This window comes from Watersipora subatra, chromosome 11 (assembly GCF_963576615.1).
Source record: "Watersipora subatra chromosome 11, tzWatSuba1.1, whole genome shotgun sequence".
Classification (NCBI taxonomy): Eukaryota; Metazoa; Bryozoa; class Gymnolaemata; order Cheilostomatida; family Watersiporidae; genus Watersipora; species Watersipora subatra.
In genome coordinates this window covers 28530427-28551536 of record NC_088718.1, presented here as the reverse complement: position 1 = coordinate 28551536, position 21110 = coordinate 28530427, and the positions used below count along the sequence as shown (strand labels likewise).

Sequence of the window (21110 nt, the reverse complement as noted above, 5' to 3'; positions counted from 1 at the left end):
TCTAAACCGTTGTTTTGAAGCTATCCTTATAATTCCACTGAAGAGATCATTGCGAGTTTAAATTACTTTAGAAAAGAGAAATGTAACCAAGTTTTATAAATTCTATTCGGTTACAATTTTACAAACCACAATAGGTTCACAGGCTAAGAAAGTGCCGAGCACAATTTACACATTACCATTGTTTTTCGCTATATACTTATGTTAGTAACTTGAAGGTTATTTACATTAAAATTTTAAAAGTGACCAGTTTTGTTATGGTTAAGTTTTAATCTAAAATATTGCTAAACCACTTTGTTAACCTAAATGGCTATGATAGATATTGCCGTGTTTGGATTTGAATAAAAATTGAATGCCGAACATGACACACGAAATGTTTGCATTCCCCAAATGATCCTTAATTTAAAAACCTAAATATTACGGGAAAAAGTGCATTTCAATGGATTGATTCCTTGTAATTTTGCACACAGGTCTGTAGCGATTGCCACAGGTTATGGCTAGTAAACTATCGCTTAAAATCTTCAGAATTTTGCAAACAAATATCATAGTTCATGTGAAACATATCATGACTAGATATCATGCCATAGATCATTCTTATATCAGCTGCCCGACCTCGGCGGCAATCGCGCTCAGCAAGACACTCGCGCAGCAAAGCACTCGCAGAGCTAGGCTCGCGGCTTATGTTCACATACAGCCACACTGCTGGTAATCGCATAAAAATGGCTGCTCGTCACGCCGTTTTAAAACTGCCGACCTTCCCCTGTACAGTGCATTTCGGGAAGGTTTTGCTTGCGCCTCATTGCAAAAGTTGAATGGCTCCGAACTCTTGCGTTGACCGCTAGCAACCAGTGCGGGTACTTGGCATGCAGGTTCCAGTTTTTCACCGATAACCCTGTGAACACGCCACCGGTGTTTTCGGGGTATATAGGAGCCAGGCTTTACCAGCCAACTAGTGCCTGACACACACATATACTATTACAGGTATTGCCAAAGCCTTCAGTAGGTAGTTGGTATACTGATCCTAAGAGTGGGATGGGGAGTAAACCCAGAATGCGAGCTTACCTAGTCCATACGCTAGGAGTAGGCTTGTGCTCTCCAGACCGGAAGGCTCGCAGTGAATCTCACGGATTCTGAAGACTGACTGATTATAGTTAATAGTTCCGTCATAAGCAAGGGGTAGTTCTGGCATGTACGGAGGTAGGCCTTCTTCTTTGCTAGCTGGGGTTGGCTCCAACGGCCTCCTCGGATCAAGAAACGATTTGGGAACCTCGACTATCCCACCAACAGTCCTTGCCACTGTAACACACTGCATTAGTAATGGCAGTTTATAAAGTTAGAAGAGGCGACACAGAAACAGCAAACATATGTGTTACAGATGTTGATGAGAATGCGCCACGGTATGGAACTAAATAAAGGCAGCTATAGTATGTGATGTTGTAAGTCTATGAGCAGCTATGGAGGGGGTCACAAGGTTTCAACTTTGACAGCTTTGGTTGAGAGAAGTTAGTAAAAGCAAACAAAGGGCAAAATCTTCTAACTGAATGGCTTTGATGTTCATTGATTAAGAGAAACTGAAGCTCCTGTTTGATTGGACAACATCTGACAATATTTGCTTGAATTTATTTCATAGCCACAAAATACACTTATGATAGAGAAGGTGAAAAATACATGTAGATTCAAAAGAAATGGCGGAGGAGAAATGGCTGGTACTACACTATTTTCTAGTGTTCGGGTTGTGCCAACTAAATAGTTCTGTACAAACTTTGGCTACACTGTCTGGGATATGTAGTCACGCCACCAACATGTCGGAGTTGTATCCACTCTGCCTCCGTGTTACAAATATTTAAAAAAATTCAGTTGCCAGCTCCGAAATAACAGACGAAAAGAGACCAAACCGCGATTATTTTACACAATAGATTCAGCATAAAGCCATTCATGATGAGAATAAAGTGAACGCAGATAGTGAACTCTGTTGGTGCTAGAGATGCTGTTGGTGGTGCTAGGTTGTGGTAGAGATTTGTTATTCAAGAATTTCTTTCATTGAATTAAGGATCTGAAAGTTTAGGTTAGATTAAGCATTTGGTAATATTTATCTTTACTATAATAAGAATCGTGTCCATCTGTTCAAAACCGCTTCGAATTTAGCCACGCTTTAAGAAAAACAGATTGTTTTCAACAGAATTGGATCTCGCAACTTCCCGCTTTGTAGACTGACATTACCACCAGCGTCAATCAACTGCCTCCCTGTATTTTGGAAAATTGTGCAGCTCGTTATAACACATGATGATCTCTCACATGGCACTGGACTGTAAAGCCTGGTTCCCATGTCGATTGGGAGACCCCGGCGGTAATCTTGAGCAGCAAAACGCTTGCGACGCTAGGCTCAACGGTTTTTGTTCACATTAAGCTGCATCGCTAATAGCAGCAATAAAAATGTTCACTCACCGTGCCATTTCAATAATGCTGACCTTCACCTGCACAGTGCATTTCCAGAAGGTTTGGCCTGCGGCTCTTTGCGAAATTTGATCAAAAGCGCTAAACTCTTGCGTTCATCGCCGGCAACTACCGGTAGTACTCGTCAGTACCCGGCGTGTAGGTTCACATTTCACCAATGATAGCCTGCGGTGCTGTCGCCGGTACTTTGCAACGTATATGGGAACGAAGCTTAAGGGTACTAGTATGTATAAATTTAGCAACCAAAACATTGAATTTGATGCCAATCAATAACCGTTATCAGAAATATCCATAGTAACATGTATAAAATGTTTATTAATTTTAATGTTACAAAAGGAGAATGTGACTGTTTACAAACTGGCTATCTGAGACTCCTATATAACCGATTACAAAGATTGAAATGAGAGCACTAAAGTCTTACTAGACAAAACAGGCATGCAGGTGTAAACATGCAAATTACTTGTTATGGAATTAGAAAGATTTCAATGTACCAGCTACGATTAACTGACACGAAAGAAAGGCATTAAAGTTGAGCCCTTAAGATTATCAGTCAGGCAAACGAATAATAATTGACATGATAACTCCAAGTCATTAGCAAGGTTTTATCAAGTCCAGCCACGTATCTTCGTGAACAAAAATACAGTGAAGCCTCTCCTTATGATTAAAATTAATTTTCTAGCCAGGTAACGTTGAGCAAGTACGTGACTCTAAAAACAATAAGTGCCAAATTATGATGTTTGAAGTTTCGTATCTGAAAAGGTGAGAGTTGATAATATTAATCTATATACATGCATAAATCTCAGTTTTTGTCTTTTGCTAGTCTTTTTGTTGGTATTTTTGTTTTCATCCCTGTTCCCATAATCCCAGTTATCGCGATAAAAATATAGCATTGAAAAATCCATATCACACTGGATTTGAACTCATGACAATAGTAATCGCAAGTTTACAAACACACGCAACTAGCCACAAAGCCAAGTCTGTTTTATTGGTCCCATCAATTTTAAATATGGTTTTCTTATTGCCATTGCAGGTTATACGGGGATGCACTTTTTATTATTAATAAATATTACTTTTTACATTTGTATTTCTTTTTAAATTTTTTAAAAGCTATTTCAGAACTCTGCTACCTATTTTTTTAATTTGTAATTTTTAAATGTGAAATTTCAATTTCAAATGTTTTATTACCAGCTTCAACTTTTGGTTCCTCCTTATGGCTATCGCTATAAAAAATGAAATTTGAACTTTTACATATGGACTGTTGCATTATCTCAAGTAGGAATTGCATCTACATTCTTTCTCCGTTCGGTCAAACAAATTATCAGACAAAAACGGTACGATATCTCATTTTCGAGATACCCAGTATCGAGAGGTACCAGTATCGTCGTATTCAAAGTTTTAATGGTTAGCACCTGTTACAATACTAACCTATTTTATACACACACTTCTATGTACACTACATGAAGTCAACATATTCATGTTTTATGTTGTTTTCAGTTCGTAATAATTGTAAAAGTATCAAATAATTTTTCATTGTAATCATTGTAGCAAAACAGACTATCCAGCCATTACTCGCTATTTACTTCATGTTTGAACACTTTTAAAGTTGTTTTACTTTTCTCTTAATTTATTTGAACTGCACAAAACACTTTTCTCATGATATGAAGTTTAAAAGTTAAAATGGTAAATGTTGTATACGTTAAATAAAAATCAATTTTCTGTCTAAAAACTTTTTTATTACCCGGGTATTCTGCTAGTCTTTTCTATAACAAGAACAGTGTCTGTTCATCCATCCGTTTGAAGCCATTATTAGATTGGATATAGAAAAAGAGATTGCATCATATGGGATTTGAACTTGTGGCATTCAGCTCAATAGATCGGCACACTAACACTTGCACCAATCAACCTCCTTCCAGTATTAAGTAAAGCTATAATAAGAACCGTGTCAGTCTGTCTGAAGCCAAGCATAGAAGCCAAGAAAAAGATTGCTTCCAGCGGTATGTGAACTCATGACTTGCGCATAAGAGATCGACCAACTGTACCAAGGATCACCTTGCTGTACTTGGGAATAATTTTGGAATCCCTTATAACACCTGATGATCTCTCACGGCACACCTGACTGCCATTGTGCTAATCAGAATTAAACATGTGTTCATTCTATGATTACTAGTACATCAAAGGTAATAGCTATGTGCACAATTATTCTTAGATATGACCAGGTAGTCGAGTAGCGCAGATGATAACACGCTTGGATGGAATCTGAATATCCAGGTTGATTCCTGTGTGGTGCCATCTCTATTCTGTTTGCTAACACTCTTAGCGTGGCTTCGGGCAGACGGATGCTTCGAACTATTGACTCGCTAGATAATAACATTTTCATTCATTGTACCTAAGCGCAACTTTGTTACCGACTTCGTTATCACCAAACAAAGATGGTTTTTAAACTCACTTTCGAAGAACTGGTCAGCTGCGCTAGTCAGATGGCTACTTCAGAGAAACGCACAAATATTGAAACCTCATAACTTTACGAGTCTCATTGAGTTCGGTTACTACGCAGCTGCCTTCGTATGCATATATAAACAATTTATGTTATTCATAATTTTACAGGAGTTGTGAGGGCTTCTGCTGGTGATCATGCAAGTCAACTGGGTTTGAACTGACTAATATAATTTTGAATTGATTCATATATTTGCGGTGGTGTGTTTATGAAATTTAACGAGCTTTCGTAGCAGTTATCCTGGAAAGACTTGAGATATACTACGTTTCCATGACCCATGTTTCCATGACGATGATGCTATGTTTCTATGATGATGATGCTATGTTTCCATGACGCGGATTATGCATATTTCAATTGTGCACACATACATTATTTGAATTGAATCTCTATTAACAAGGGGTTTGCTAATAGAGATGATTTTCATGCAAGAAGGCATCGCGGCCCATTTGAAACTGCTCAAATCACAATAAGAACTAACATGTAGAAAAGCACACATGTAGCACACAATTAAAAGCCTTACTAAGAATATTTTTGCCAGTGATCCCTCGTTCAGTGAGTGTAGTAGAAAGAGCGGAGAGGGAGGTGCCCAATACGTAGGCTTGTCTCATAACGATAGGGCTGATATTGCTCTCCAGCGAACTGAATGCTGTTGCGTTTGACTGGGTCAGCCCTTCATACAGCTCCAAGACAGCAATCTCCGATCGTCGTGCCTTCATGTTATAGTAAGTGTACTGCAAGAGGAAATATACAGTAACTGAAGGTAAGAGATTGAGCCTCATAGGAGTTCTAGGAGTTAGAGAAGTCTCAGATGCACACCTGCTAGAAACACTATACGATGTAATAGTAGCCATTGTTATGTAGTATTCAAGTCATTTCTAGCTCCAAAGCTTCACCGTTTTTTTTTCTTCAAAACTTTGAAAGTGACTCCATTAAAATAATTAATAACTGTATCTAGATAATGCTTTATTCAAAGTAGTTCCTCGTTAAACTCGGTCTCATACTCCGACATATTTGAAAAATGGTTTAGTGAAAATGCCGAGGCCGATGACATAAATGTCGCTTCATCCAAAGAAGAGTGTAGAATATAGGCGGCATTAGCATCGGTTCGACCATAAAAAGGTTTAATTTACCTTCCCAAAAGTTCTGCGACTAGCTAGTCGCAAAACACAGGGTCACCCTTTATTTGAACGTCACTTCTATTAAACCACAACCATAGGGGAAGGGTTAAAAAATAGAATGCCTTGGTGTTCAAATAGAGGTTTTATTCAAATAGAGGTTTTATAGCTGATGGAAGTATATTACATTACGAAATACAATATGAAGTCTATTTAATAAAAAAAAGGCAATGTCCTTGAAAAGCACTATAAAATATGTGGAGTCTGTTGCCTTTCATACTACTGGAAGGTGGGGTTTGATTAGACGCACTACAGAAAGTTAGACGCATCACCATCTACACTACAGGAAGGGCGGAGTCTACCAGTTATACTACAAGAAGGTAGTAGTCTATTAGCTATGTTACAAGACGGAGAGTCTAATAGCTAAACTACAAGGGATCAAATCTAACATATACACTAGAAAAAGGATGGAGTCTACCAGCTATACTAGAGAAGGTTCAGAGTTTGCTAGACCTACGGTGATAGACAGATGATTACAAGTGCTGACTAGTACAACTACACAGAGCTTCAAACTAAAATAATTTGCTATCTGTTATTTGTTATTTTTAGCAAATTTAGGTGGCTTGATGAACATGGGACAAACGAATCACAAACAAATGTAGTTTATTGGTGGTGAAGCTAAAAATTAAGAAATATTTTTTGTTTTGTTCTAGTGAATGTAGGTAGCAAATATGTCCTGTACAACTGATCATTGAATGTTACAAAAACATGAATTGTTCCCACAAGCCATTGAAAAATAAAAAGAGCAGACAACTCGTAATACCACATTGTTTGGTAATTCATCAAATCTACAGTATGTGAATGCTTATCCAAAACCATCTGCGAGTACTTGTTTGGTTCGATGCACAAGTCTAGGACATCACCAACCTCGTTAGCTTAACTAAACTTAAAGCAGAACGTATCGTAAAAGCTTGATTTGAACGCCATGGAGCTCATTTTTAAACCCTTCCCTATAATGGCGCTTTGTTGGAGGTTGCGTTCAAATAAAGGTACATATAGCATTCAATTAGAGATTTCAAGGTAACTGATGAAACATCAAAATTCAATCCAGGCTTGAAACCTTATACAGGGCGCCCTCAGGTTACGATGATTCGGTTATATGATTTTCTTCTCCTCGCGATGTAAAACACAGTGATTTTTCGCCTTCTCCATACGAAATATTCTTTGGCATATGAAATCAACAATATGTCTATTGAAATTCAAATTTGGCAGTTGGTTTGCTGTTAAGACGGAATAACAAATATGCCGATATGTTATTCGCTGAAATCCTTCAAACAGCGAATAAAAGAAATACGATGCTCGATCTAGGCTCAGTTTGGTGTTATTCATTATTAGTTATTGTGAAAACGAAATCGAAAAACCGACAGGTGATAAGATTTTAGCGATGAAAAAGTTGAAGTTCAGTAAAATAGTTAAAAATACATAATAAAACTTCAAGTATGCGTTTAGTAAGCTAAATTGATTGAAGTTAAATTCAATGGTTATTTTATATGTCTGCCCCGAAAGTAAGGACTCGCTATGGTACGTACTGCACATAGTATATAGTAACGTTACAACTAATTGTAGATCTACAATAGCCTACGTATATAAAATTTTGATGACTTTTATCAGGGAGTGTCAGCGTTAGATATTTACTATGGGTTTCTATACAACATCTTTGCTTTACGATGATAACACTAGCACGAATTAAAATCGTATGGCGAGGGTCCACTGTATATGAAGACAGCTGCTATCACTAAAAGTGGAGACAAGCCAGCACACTGGTGGACTCGATCACCAGAATAGGTTTTTATAAGAATACAGTTGAAAGTCTTACTTCAAATACAGATACAGTAAAACCTCAGCGTGTAAAGTTAATGCATGTTGATGTTTGGCTCAAATGCCAAAACATGTACTGTATAAACATAAGACTGCATTATATTCTGTTTAATTAATTCCAGAGCACACAAAACAATGATAAATACCATAAAACCTCTATTTGAATTCTACCTCTAATACGATGACACTATAAAAGGGTTGGAAAATACAGCATCATGGCGTTCGCATAGAGGTTTTATGGTATTTAAATTAAATAATTTAACGTTAAAAAATGTATATATAAAGGCTATCGTAAGCAAACGTTTGACCAGGTCATTGAAAATTTGTTTACCTCTTAGCAAAAAGAAGCAACAACTAAATGAACACATTAAATGAACAGCAAAGGTGAATGAATAAAGGGAGCATTTATGAAGTGATAGAAACTCACCACAATCCAGTTTTCTGAATGCACCATGTGAACCGGACCAGTAGATTTCTTGTGATCGCAAGTGAACAAGACGCGCCCCGTCACGCCATCCAACAGTCGTACAGACAGCGAGGCTAAACAGCGGATGATAATCACTGCTATTAGTAACGATATGGGTGACTAGTAAATTAGCAATAATAAGGATGGGGCCTACTAGAGACATCCCCAAGTTATCAATGAAACCTAAAGCTTCTCAAAGCCTCTGGATAAACATATAGAGCAACAGATAGCATAAACAACAATTGCACAACAGAATAGTACATCATAGCAACATTTTGATAACTCTGTGTTATCCGTAGTATGAAGAGCAGATATACAACAAATCATCTCCTTTTACATCAGAATCAATCAGGCTTCTCTAACCCAGATGCATAAACATAATTATCCATAGATGTGACTGACACAAGAATAGCCGCTGTGATGAACTCTGCCGTGGCAGAATATAGTGCATTTGAAACACTTAAGGTAAGTAAGTCCTCAGGAACCTGTGTGTGTTTACTAATGAGTTAACAACTGCACCCATCATACACCATACCAAGAGTCCCATAAAGCTACACCCGCATGCCTTCACCCTTATTTGATAAAAGTTTTAAATCTTTCCTTATGAAATTTTTTGCTCTGTCTGATGGAATTAACTCATGCCAAAAAACTTTCGTTGAAGTACATTTTATATGTTTGTTGTAAAAGCTGCATTTTCAGTCATAAAGATGCATTATGGAGTTTTTTTAATGCACAGAAAGTTGTGCACAAGAATCAATGCATTTGAAAAACAAAAGCCATGTTTAATATTGTATCTTTATTTATGTTTAATTATCTATATTAATTCATATTTTATCACAATCTATCTGATTGTCCACCTGATACATCAAGGACAATAGCCTTCACTGAACACATTCATGGATTGAAATAAGAGCAGTGTATCAGTTTGTGTTGATTATCTCACCAATGCTCCCAGAATGCTCAATTTGTAAAGAAAACATAAAACATAGACACTTCCATATGAATTAAAAATAAGTATACATTATTATAGTCTTGCCATAGACCTGTACAACCACCTATTAGAATTTGAAGGGTACACCAATCGATGATTAAGTGTGCTAACAGAGATCTTCATGCCTTTTCACAGCTTCTACCTCCATTTTACTCCATACTAGTAGATGAATGCTCAGTAGATTGCTAATAACAAATTCCAATTATATTGTAGGTTAATTATTAATGGTAAAAGGCACTTTTCGTGTTCAAGCCATTTTTATAAAATACCACCAAAATAAAATATATCTTTTGAACTGAATATTGAGGGTTTACATATATGCTAGAGAGCTACAACATTATTTTTTGCAATTAAAACAGTAATTGACTTACTATTTAATACAAACAATTTAAACTTTGTAAACAAATTTTCAAGAGACGGTGTTTTGGCTAGTAGGAAAGGTTTACACAGTGTACTAGAGATGCCCTACCAACTTGAGGGTTTTTTTCTAGTAATAACCACACATATATTAAAGTAACTAGTTATAACTCTTAATAGTTGTTATACAGCTGATAACTCTTAATAATTGCTATAGAGCTGATAACTCTTAATAGTTGTTATACAGCTGATAACTCTTAACAGTTGTTATACAGCTGATAACTCTTAACAGTTGTTATACAGCTGATAACTCTTAATAATTGTTATAGAGCTGATAACTCGTAATAATTGTTATAGAGCTGATAACTCTTAATAATTGTTATACAGTTGATAACTCTTAATAATTGTTATAGCACTGATAACTCTTAATAGTTGTTATAGAGCTGATAACTCTTAATAATTGTTATAGAGCTGATAACTCTTAATAGTTGTTATACAGCTGATAACTCTTAATAATTGTTATAGAGCTTAAAACTTAAAACGGGCAGCTTTTGGATGCGCTTTGAGTTAATAAGAAATTACAGGAGGAGACAAATCCAAATTTAATTTTAACCCATTTTGTGTTGAGTTAAAAAATAGTCATAACCTGAAGGTAATGATTGTTTTTTTCTTCTGTAGGTTTTATAGCTGTTCCACCATCAGACTTTCCAACAAAAAGACAACCTTCAAATATGCATCAATTGGGCCGTTTGTCTCACACCTATAGGCCGACCAAATTTCCAGTTATAAAAACAGGACAATAAACTCTGCAAGATTTATTATTTTGACAGACCGTTATCAGAAACAGGCCAGCAATTGTGTCTAGACTTACTGTGATCTGTAAGTGGCTCATTCTCGGTGATCAGAGCAACGAGGTTCGGATTGACGTACTTGTAGAGGACCTCACGGTCAGCCTGAACCTTACCGAGGGAGTGCACCTGCTCACGGTGCAGCTTCATCTTGAGAGAAACTATCTGTGAGCTCAGTGAAACTGTCCACGTTGGCTCAGCTACGAGCGACTGCAATAGAAAATTGACTGATAGACAAACTCGCCGTTATATTTTACATTATAATGATCAGAGGAAAATTACATGTAAAATGACATCACAAGTTGTTATCATTGCAATAATTGATATCAGATTTTGCATTCAAGTTGAAGCGTTACGCGTCTTTATTCTGTCGGTCTGTTTGCAACTAGAGACGTCATAATCACACTTTCGCTTGGTCTAGGGGTTTGAACTGCGATGAAGCTTTATCGAGTTTAATCTTGAAACATCCTGGCAGTCAGATCACCTCAAACATCAAAAACAATCGCGTATGATAGAAAAATACCGACACTTTCTAATAAAATCTATAAAAAACTTTGCGCAAGTTCATCTTTAAAACGTTTAGCTAAAATCTTAAACATCTCATTTTAGGCCTACCTCCCCCATTCTTTCGATGAATGAATGGGGGGGGGGGTAGTACCCCGCTTAGAAGTACCCCCTTCCTTCGATGAAAGAATGCTGGACCTAAAAAACTCATCAAGTTTATTATTTCAAACAGGCAAATAATTTACCTGGTTTTACAATGAAGGGGGAGAAACTAGCGCCCTATGGTCATAACTTGAGGAAAGATATAGTATGGAGTTGTTTGCCCTTCATAATAATATTTTCACGATACCCTTTTATGCTTCCTAAACAATCTATGTTATGTTACTCGTTAGCCATAAACATACCTAACAAACAGGAGATATCTAAGAATAGCAAACATACAAATATAATTGGTAGTCTAGCTTATCGATCACTTATTAATCTTCAATTTAGTTTATCGATCTGTGTATCTCATGTGAGTTTATCTTAAACTGCTTAGGATAAGGATACTGCGTTTGAAGGCCCTCACAAGAATTCAATGCTATAATCACGTGCAAGAGTACGAGCTTCTCACCTTCACATATTGCTTTTGAGAAGCATTAACCTACAAACTCACAATTAACAGCCCTAAAACTGAGTTACTGAAATACATTTCAACCGGGCAGCCACTCCCTTTAAACAGGAAACTGAACCATGGCAACTGAGACACCTCTTTCTATCTTCAATATCCACTGATTACTAATAAAAACTCATAACAATGGACTCAACCTAGAGAGAGTTACATTGCAACGTAAGAGCTGTAGTGGGGCAGTCAGCCTGAGATACACAAATCTGCCTTGATAAACATAACGATTCAAAAATCCACCTACCCTAGGAATTGTCCTATCCTGCCATCAATGTTGTTGCCTCGCACCGTATAATGATCTGCTACTAAGCATCATGCATGCGCTTAAAATCTTACACATGCACGTTTGTTAATAAATTAAAAGCCAAAAACCTTACCCGAACGCTGTCACCATGCAGTCTCAAACCAACAATATCTCCGGTGGTTGGCTGAGCAGAGAAGACGTAAAGCTCTTGACTGCCCTCGAGAAGACTGTCAGAAGGATACACATGCACCTGGAAATAGCGAGTTGGACATCATATAGAAGAAAGTACTGATATGTATTGAAGAGGGTATCATATAAGGAGGAAGCGGACAGAAGTCACACAAATGAGACTATTGTTTCTGCAAGTATCAAGATGGCTGCTTCAAATGAAATGCTATACACTAGATGCTCCTATAACATAACCTACTTTTACATAAATTCATCTAATGTAAAGAATTATGTACTTGAAGTTGTTGCATCGTAACAAAGACGAGAAGTTCCATCTAATGTAAAGTGTCAAGTCGGTTCAAGTTCTCTAATTATGGTTTGAACCATGAGAGTCTCGTAATTAGCCTTGAGAGTATCTTTTTCTGCCCTGACACACTTGGGATATCTGGGGTGTCTATTATATAACTTTTTCTCTTTCGATCATTTTACATGCAAATTTGTCGTAGGGAAAAAAATCAATTTAAATTGACATTGAAGGTATACGCCCTTAACTTAACATAGAATTACTGTAAACATGAACCCTAAACCAAGTGTAAGCGATAATAAAAATGGGAAAAGTAGCTGATACAAACCAATAACGCTACAGTTGTTGTACAGCCTTTAAAATAAGGAGTTTGTTTTTATGCTTTGTATAATGCAAAATTCCTATCAGTGAAAGATTTTCGGAATGGATTGTTGATGCTATACAGGTGCCTACTGTAGTTAAAATAACTGTAGCGGACAGAGAGTCTAACCTCTTTCACGGTGTCAAGGAGAACTATAGGCTTGATGAAATCAGGTTGCATTGATTGGAGTAACATAGCCTGGTCTATCACATAAGGCAGCTGGACAGGCTGGGTAGTGTATAGCTCCCCGGTCACTGGATTAAAGGAATATATCAAGGTTCCGCATCCGTCACACTACAAAACAAGCGAGTTTTGATTTACAAACCTGTAAAGACATGAAAATGAACTGTGTTCCACGCTGCTGGCCTTGACCTCATAAGCAAACAGCTCAGTCGTAGAACGTCGTGACACTCGCTCATACAGTAAACCCTCCACTCACATACATTCAACCCTCTACTCACACACACAGTAAACCTACTCCAACATACAGTCAACCCTCTGCTCACACATACAGTCAACCCTCTGCTCACACATACAGTAAACTCTCTACTCCCACATACAGTAAACCTTCTACTCCCACATACATTCAACCCCCTGCTCACACATACAGTCAACCCCCTACTCCCACATACAGTCAACCCTCTGCTCACACGTACAGTCAACCCTCTACTCCCACATACATTCAACCCTCTGCTCACACATACAGTCAACCCTCTACTCCCACATACAGTCAACCCTCTACTCCCACATACAGTAAACCTTCTACTCCCACATACAGTCAACCCTCTGCTCACACATACAGTAAACCTTCTACTCCCACATACAGTCAACCCTCTGCTCCCACATAGTCAACCCTCTGCTCCCACATACAGTCAACCCTCTACTCCCACATACAGTCAACCCTCTACTCAAACATACAGTAAACCTACTCCAACATACAGTCAACCCTCTGCTCACACATACAGTCAACCCTCTACTCCCACATACAGTCAACCCTCTACTCACACATATTAGATGAATCAGATTAGGTGGATTATCGACAGTAACTGTTCTAAGATTAGGTGGATTATCGGCAGTGATTATCGTTCACTGCTCCAAAATCTATGAAAGCTAATTCTATTAATTAGCTTTCATAGATTTTGGAGCAGTGGAACGAATTAACCGAATTACAATGTATTCTTATGGGAATATGTGCTTCAACATGAGACGGCTTAAACATATGAAGCTAGTGTCATAATAAACAACCTTCATACATTGAGGTTTTACTGTACAATGCTACATGTCTAAGGCATGTATAGCAAACAAAAACTGCCACATATGTTCTTACAAATCTCTAGTGAGCAAATTGTACATCACGAAGGCTTGAGTTGAATTTTAAGTGAAATGTATAATATCATAGAGCGAATCCCATCATAACTCTAATAGGGCAGTGCAAATCGAAATGCTTTAGCTGTTTTCTAACACAATTAAATAGTATAGGTATCTTGTGCAATTTCTTTGACAAGCGGAAATGGAATGGAAAATCACAGGCAGACATGAACAAACTTGAAAGTGAAGCATGTATGCAACCTCGTTTACTTAGGTAATAAACCAGAAAAGTTGATGAACCAGAAAACCAGGAGAAACATATCCTCTGGCACTGATCAAGTAATCCTCCCCTGAGCATTGCATAACAATGATAAGCTCTTTGAATGGAGATATAATCTTGATGGCCATGTAGGGACAAGTTTAAATAAAACAATTGATTAAAATAATTATAATTAATTACTAATTGTTGTTACACAGTCTTCTATGTAGACTCACCGAATTTCAGGTCATTTGAAGGAGCAGTTTTTATTACTAGCTAAAATGTACCACCATATTTGATAACGGCTCATAAAACAACCGCGGAGTTGAAAAATCATTCAATCACGTACAAAAAAAGATGCTAGTCGTAGTTCCAAAATGCCTAAACTAATCAAAGTCTATTTCCAGAGTAAGATCATAACTTTTGTTTTTATATTATAAAATATCGGTGCAAATTGATATAAATTGAAGCGAAACATTGACTATCCTACTCAATGTTTGGTCTGGGTACTGTGGGGTTAATGTTTAGTCCGGGTACTGCGGGGTTAATGTTTAGTTCGGGTACTACAGGGTTAATGTTTAGTCTGGGTACTGCATGGTTAATGTTTAGTCTGGGTACTGCGGGCTTAATGTTTAGTCCGGGTACTGCGAGGTTAATGTTTAGTCTTGGTACTGAGGGTTTAATGTTTAGTCCGGGTACTGCGGGGTTAATGTTTAGTCTGGGTTCCGCAGGGTTAATGTTTAGTCTGGGTACTGTGGGGTTAATGTTTAGTCAGGGTACTGCAGGGTTAATGTTTAGTCTGGGTACTGCGGGCTTAATGTTTGGTCTGGGTACTGCGAGGTTAATGTTTAGTCTGGGTACTGAGGGTTTAATGTTTAGTCCGGGTACTGCGGGGTTAATGTTTAGTCTGGGTTCCGCAGGGTTAATGTTTAGTCTGGGTACTGAGGGTTTAATGTTTAGTCCGGGTACTGCGGGGTTAATGTTTAGTCTGGGTTCCGCAGGGTTAATGTTTAGTCTGGGTACTGCGGAGTTAATGTTTAGTCTGGGTACTGCAGGGTTAATGTTTAGTCCGGGTACTGCGGGGTTAATGTTTAGTCAGGGTACTGCAGGGTTAATGTTTAGTCCGGGTACTGCAGGCTTAACAGTTGTTGAAAGATGCTACTTAGTTAACTAATAAGTATAATCATATTCTTATCCTGCTAAATGTTAATGCTGATATGGCTACATGATTGTAGAGCATTATATTTTTAGTATTACCTTCAACTTGTAATTCCATAACAGGTAATAGTTAAGAGATAGTAATTTGATACGCGCACGCACAAACTATACGATTTAAAATAAGGATATAAAAATTTATGCACTTAAATCATATCTGTACGGATTGTTATCTTCAAACTTTAAAAACTAAAATGTTCAGAATTAGTTTACAGCTTTTTGGTTTACATATTTGAAACTAGGACTGAATGATTAATTTAATATATAATTCATGGCTATTGACTAAATTCACAATGAGTAACACTTTTGTAATGAGAATTTTCGCACAGTACAGTAGATAAGATTTTTGCAAGTGCAAATTACTCCGATTCCTCATATCATATATATCGCGAAGTTTAGTGATCAAATCGCTACAGGAATGAAACAACTTTAATATGAAATAATGAATTATTAACGAGGCTATCAACTAAAAATACTCTATTTCACTCCTTGACAATCTACAGAAGCGTCCAGAAGAGATTCGGAAATCTGAGAAATCCAACCATTTAATATTCATAAATTGAATTTTCCCAAGCAAATCTTGTGAGAATAAAATAATATTGTATGATTAAACTAATATTGTGTGATTAAATGAAACAACCACAACTTACACTGCCCTGTCCAATCACGGTCGCATATGGAGGATGAGGGAAGTGAGCCGTAGATCTTTGAATGTAAAGGAGAAGACGATTACTGGACTTGAAAGGCTTCAGTTGTGGAACATACTGAGACCAGACTACTTGACCAGTGTAGCTGTCCAGGCCATAAATCTACAAAACATAGGCCAATCAAATCATATAATATCTGGGTTTGATTCCCTTGAGGTGCAATATTTTTGGCAATATGATGGATGAACACAGCTCTTTTTATAGTAAAGACTAGCTGAAAGCCCGGCATTGCCCGGGTAATAAATGTCTTTGCACAGAAAATTTATTTTTATTCAACATATAACAACAGTTACCATTTCAACTTTCAGACTTCATATCATGAGTAACAGTTAAGTGCATGGATTGGAAGATTGCGGTTGTAATCACCGTGAGTTCAAATACAGAAAGCAGTGAGCTTTTAATCCAAGATTTTAATAGCTATAGCTGAACATACACAAACACAGACGCACAAACTTTGGGAATTATATATACAGATTTACTAAGAGCATAACCGCGATAGCACAAGTTTATTGGTCACCATCCAAGAAGTTTGATTGTATCATACCTTGCCGACACTGCTGAGAACGACAATGATTTTATGGAGTCCAAACTCATCACGCGTAAGGTAATCCTCATCCATGACCATGTGATCGGCGGTCTCCATGACGACCCGTAACCCTTTGACGTATTTGTGGTAAGTGTGCATAGAGAAAGAGGCTAGCTGTTGTAATTGTGCCAACAGCCGACCTACAAACTGGCCGATAATGTTATCTGAAAGAGAAAGCAACTAGTTGTTAGCAGTACGACCAGCTTGTTTATACTCTTTTTAACGATTGGATTCAGAAGTGGCCTCCAAAGATGCGTACGTGCAAATTGGACGATTGCTTAATGTATGAAGTGATCTGACTGCCAGAATGTTTCAAAATTAAAATTGGTAAAACTTGATCACGATTAAAACGCTAAAATAACCTGCTGAGAAATGATGTCATGAGTTGTTATCGTTGCGACACTTGATATCCGCTATTGCGTTTAACTTGAAGCGTTACGCGTCTCTATTTGTCGGTCTCGTTGCAAATACAGATGCCATGATAGTACTTTCGCTAGATCACACATTTTAGCAACGACCAAATTTTATCTATTTTAATCTTGAAACATTCTGGCAGTCAGATCACCTAAATCATCAAAAACCATCGCAAATGATAGAAAAACACTGATAATTTCTGATAAAACTTATGTACTAAAAACTTATGGCAAGTTTATCTTTAAGAGAAAAAGAAACATAGGTTGAGGGAATTTCATTAACCTATCATCCATAAATTAACTATATTCCATAGAGCTACCCAAAAATGAATCAACTATACAATATTATATTGTATTGATACTGCATTGTACTTTATAGACTTTAGCTCTATTAGATCCTAGAGGCTGCCCGAAATTCAAATGACCAAATACAAGTGATATATTGTGCATAGATGTTACCATATAATATCACTGTTAAATACTGCTAGAGTAATCCAATTAAGATGAGCTCCTGATAAGCAAAGCAACGTGTGAACTTGACAAAACAGAGCTGCTGCAGAGGGTTACTAGAACCAAAAGGAGAGCTATTTTATTCAACATTAAAATAGATATGCTGGCTAAAACTTATTTTACAATAAAATTACTGCATCTTTTCCTATATGTCAGCATATGGGAATGGGCAAAGCATGCAGCCACGACTAGCAGGAACGACACGATTTCGTCTGACAAAGAAACAGAGTCAATGAGTTCTGATCAGTTAAATAATGATTTTAATATATGCTCATCCATATTTATATATATATATATATATATATATATATCTTCTCGATGCTTTTTAATTTAAATAATTTTTCTAACGAGCCATAATGAAACTACGTGCGGAGTTGTTCAAGGTTTCACAGAAAGGTGTTAGCACTGCCACAACATTACTACTATGTGGATCCAGCCAGGAGGCTTGGTAAAAAGTGGGTGTGTTTATTTGTAACTCATTTTTACTACCGCTAAAAAGACAACTCAGCGGTAAGCTATACCGGTGTGTTACTGAACTGGTCCTGTGAAAAAATAACTTTCTAAAACACTTTTGAAGTGAACCAGCCATCTGCGAATGTTCTATGATAAAAGACATGTGTTACCCCATTGCTATTTGGTTTTGTTCAGGTCGTATGAGTCATGATTGTATGATCGTTTGGTTTATGATCGCCATTTTCATTCGTAATTGCAGTAGGAAAATTAAATCCTGACTAGCGCAAGAAATAGTAAAAATAATGATTTTAAGAGGCTAATGCAGGCCAGCCTGAAACCTCTAACATTTGCCATAGAAGTAACTCTGTCATTCAGGCAGGTCGATTAAAATTCATTAGTGACATGTGGCCTGGTAATATTTACCAATTAGAGTGTGTGCCTTACAGCAATCATATTCCACTCACTTCTCATGTTCTCATGGATTGAAGGAGCATCTACTCTAGGTAAAGCTTCCAAACACGAGCGAAGCGATTGTTTGGAAGCTTTATGATAAATGCATATGTGCACACAACTCCCGAAAAATTATTCGTCAACGGCCGTTACCAAATCCTTGTACCGAAATCCCATCAAAAAATTTAACCATTTTTGTGTAGAGCTGTTTAAGTATAATAATGATAACAAAACACATATAAACACATTTACATATGTTACCAAGTCTTTGAAAAGTTGACACAATATCCTAAAACTAACCCATCTGATCGAATTATACTTAAATAGACAGATTAATTAGGCCTAAAATCGCAATAAAAACTTGACAAACTTTTTTTAAATAAAAGTAAAGATCGGCCAACGAAACGCCGATAAGGCCGTGCGACAGATAGTAGAACTATTAAGCCATGCGCATTTCATGAGAAAAACGTGCACATTTCACCAGTCTATGGCATTGTCCAATTGCCGAAGGTTTCTGTAATAAACGTAGAAGTACTGAAAAGTAATCGTTTCTTTTTTGACGATTCTACCGGACTCTGACATTTTGGACACTTATAGTGAGTACTTTGGTATTACAACTGATGTCCAAAGCAGTGAAAGTAAAGGAAATGACAATGATATTTTTCTAACGATTCTTATAAGATTATTACAATATTTATTTGTAAGAATAATTATTCGATTTTATGAGATTATTATAAGATTTAGTTATAAGAATAATCATTCGAATTTACAAGATCGAAGTATATAGTGACCGATGGTGTGTAATATGTTAAAATTTAAATACCAGCTAAAATCTGTTTAGATTTTTAAATTCGGCATAATTTTTTAGATATAAATACAGAAATCTAGATAAATATCACAACTTCTTGATTTTGATTGCTATGACCAATGATATAAAGCCTCCCAGCCTGTGTATATTAACAGCAGCTTGCCACTTTACTTCTAATATTGCATTTCTCCCATTGAAGGGGAGAAATATAAACATAATATTTTCATTCATTATTGCGGTTTGTTGTACATAGTAACACCCAGTACATTACAGCTACCATTGCAGTTATCCTATTGCACTGCGGTGCCATTTGACTGCTAATATTGCATTTCTCAACCGGCAGTACCCTTTATTTTTCCATTATCACTTTGGTCGTGGGCTGTATGGCAGAAGAATTTCTAGTTCTATAGATGAGCAGAATTACGACCTTCACCAACATCGATAGAGTCACCGCCCGGTGTTATTGTCATCTCTTGTTATTTATTACAAGTAGAACCTTGACAGTAGTTTTATTGGCCGCTATCCAAGTAAATGCTCATTTTTGATTAACAGGTAAAACATTTCCCCATAATGTGGAGTCACCTCAAAAATTGTTTTCTTACAAATAAAACATTGTTCTGCATAGCTCCGGGGTCAAATTAGAGCAGCATGATATCGCAACTCCATACAATAGACATAACGTTAGCAACTGAATGGAATGAATGTCATGCAACAAATACAAAGGGTACTGGTACAATCTGGGTGCCGTTAGTTCTTATGAGTAAAAACAAAAACATTTTAAAATTTTTGAAGTTCTCACCAATATTACGTTTGTTTCAAACATTCATATCCTTATTTTAAAGTCACGAGTAGATACTTGATTAGTTTTTGAATAATTTCCAAGAATGAAAAGTAACAAAAAAATACTTGATAGCAGACGATGTGCATGTTTTTGATCATCCGATAAAACACCGAGTTGGTAATCAATAACTGTTCATACAGCGATTGTGTAGAGATACGCTCTGATATGGCCCTTCAATACCATGGTGAAACAGTCAAGTCTCTCCCGTTCTGTTGTGATTCAGTGTCACTGTTTGGAAGCGCAACACCCACGCGATACGCCATCTTTGTGCTGTGAAAACGTCCTTAGCGAGCAATGGCTTAAAAGTACAACCTTGACATAAGGCATCTGACAACCATCGCTCTATTATAGGGGCCCTACTGCAGAAACCTGATCTGTTTGTTGGCCAGGGTAGTGATTTTGCACCGGCACACCCATGTGTCTGTACACTAACTGTGTATGGAAACTAACTAAATAATTGACTGATCAAGTTCATCCCTAAACAAGTTAAGAACGGATAGGGTCAAAATTCGAAGTTGTTCGAAACGTCAGAGGTTTTTGCGTCTTATAAACATTGACTTTTTTGGTTGAAATATATACACTTTGAAAGATTCAATTAACTATTTGTGTCCAAAAGTTAAGATAAGACGCCACAATTCATATTTTAATTAGCCAACATCCGGCAACGCCAATTCAATGAAAACCCAACACAGCTTTTTTCTTTGTGTGAAAAGAT

The 21110-nt window shown here is 37.0% G+C and overlaps 1 protein-coding gene across 1 annotated transcript in view; it reads right to left on the bottom strand.

Annotated features, from left to right (window-relative positions):
• Positions 1-21110, bottom strand: part of LOC137408231 (ER membrane protein complex subunit 1-like) — a 70489-nt gene that overhangs the window by 16735 nt on the left and 32644 nt on the right. Inside the window, exons 12-19 of the mRNA XM_068094656.1 lie at positions 16879-17084; positions 16278-16436; positions 12975-13139; positions 12146-12262; positions 10624-10810; positions 8366-8478; positions 5466-5676; positions 1060-1293 (exon numbers count right to left, since the gene is read on the bottom strand). Of these exons, the coding sequence (XP_067950757.1) occupies positions 1060-1293; positions 5466-5676; positions 8366-8478; positions 10624-10810; positions 12146-12262; positions 12975-13139; positions 16278-16436; positions 16879-17084 (1392 nt within the window). The remainder of the gene's footprint in view (positions 1-1059; positions 1294-5465; positions 5677-8365; positions 8479-10623; positions 10811-12145; positions 12263-12974; positions 13140-16277; positions 16437-16878; positions 17085-21110) is intronic.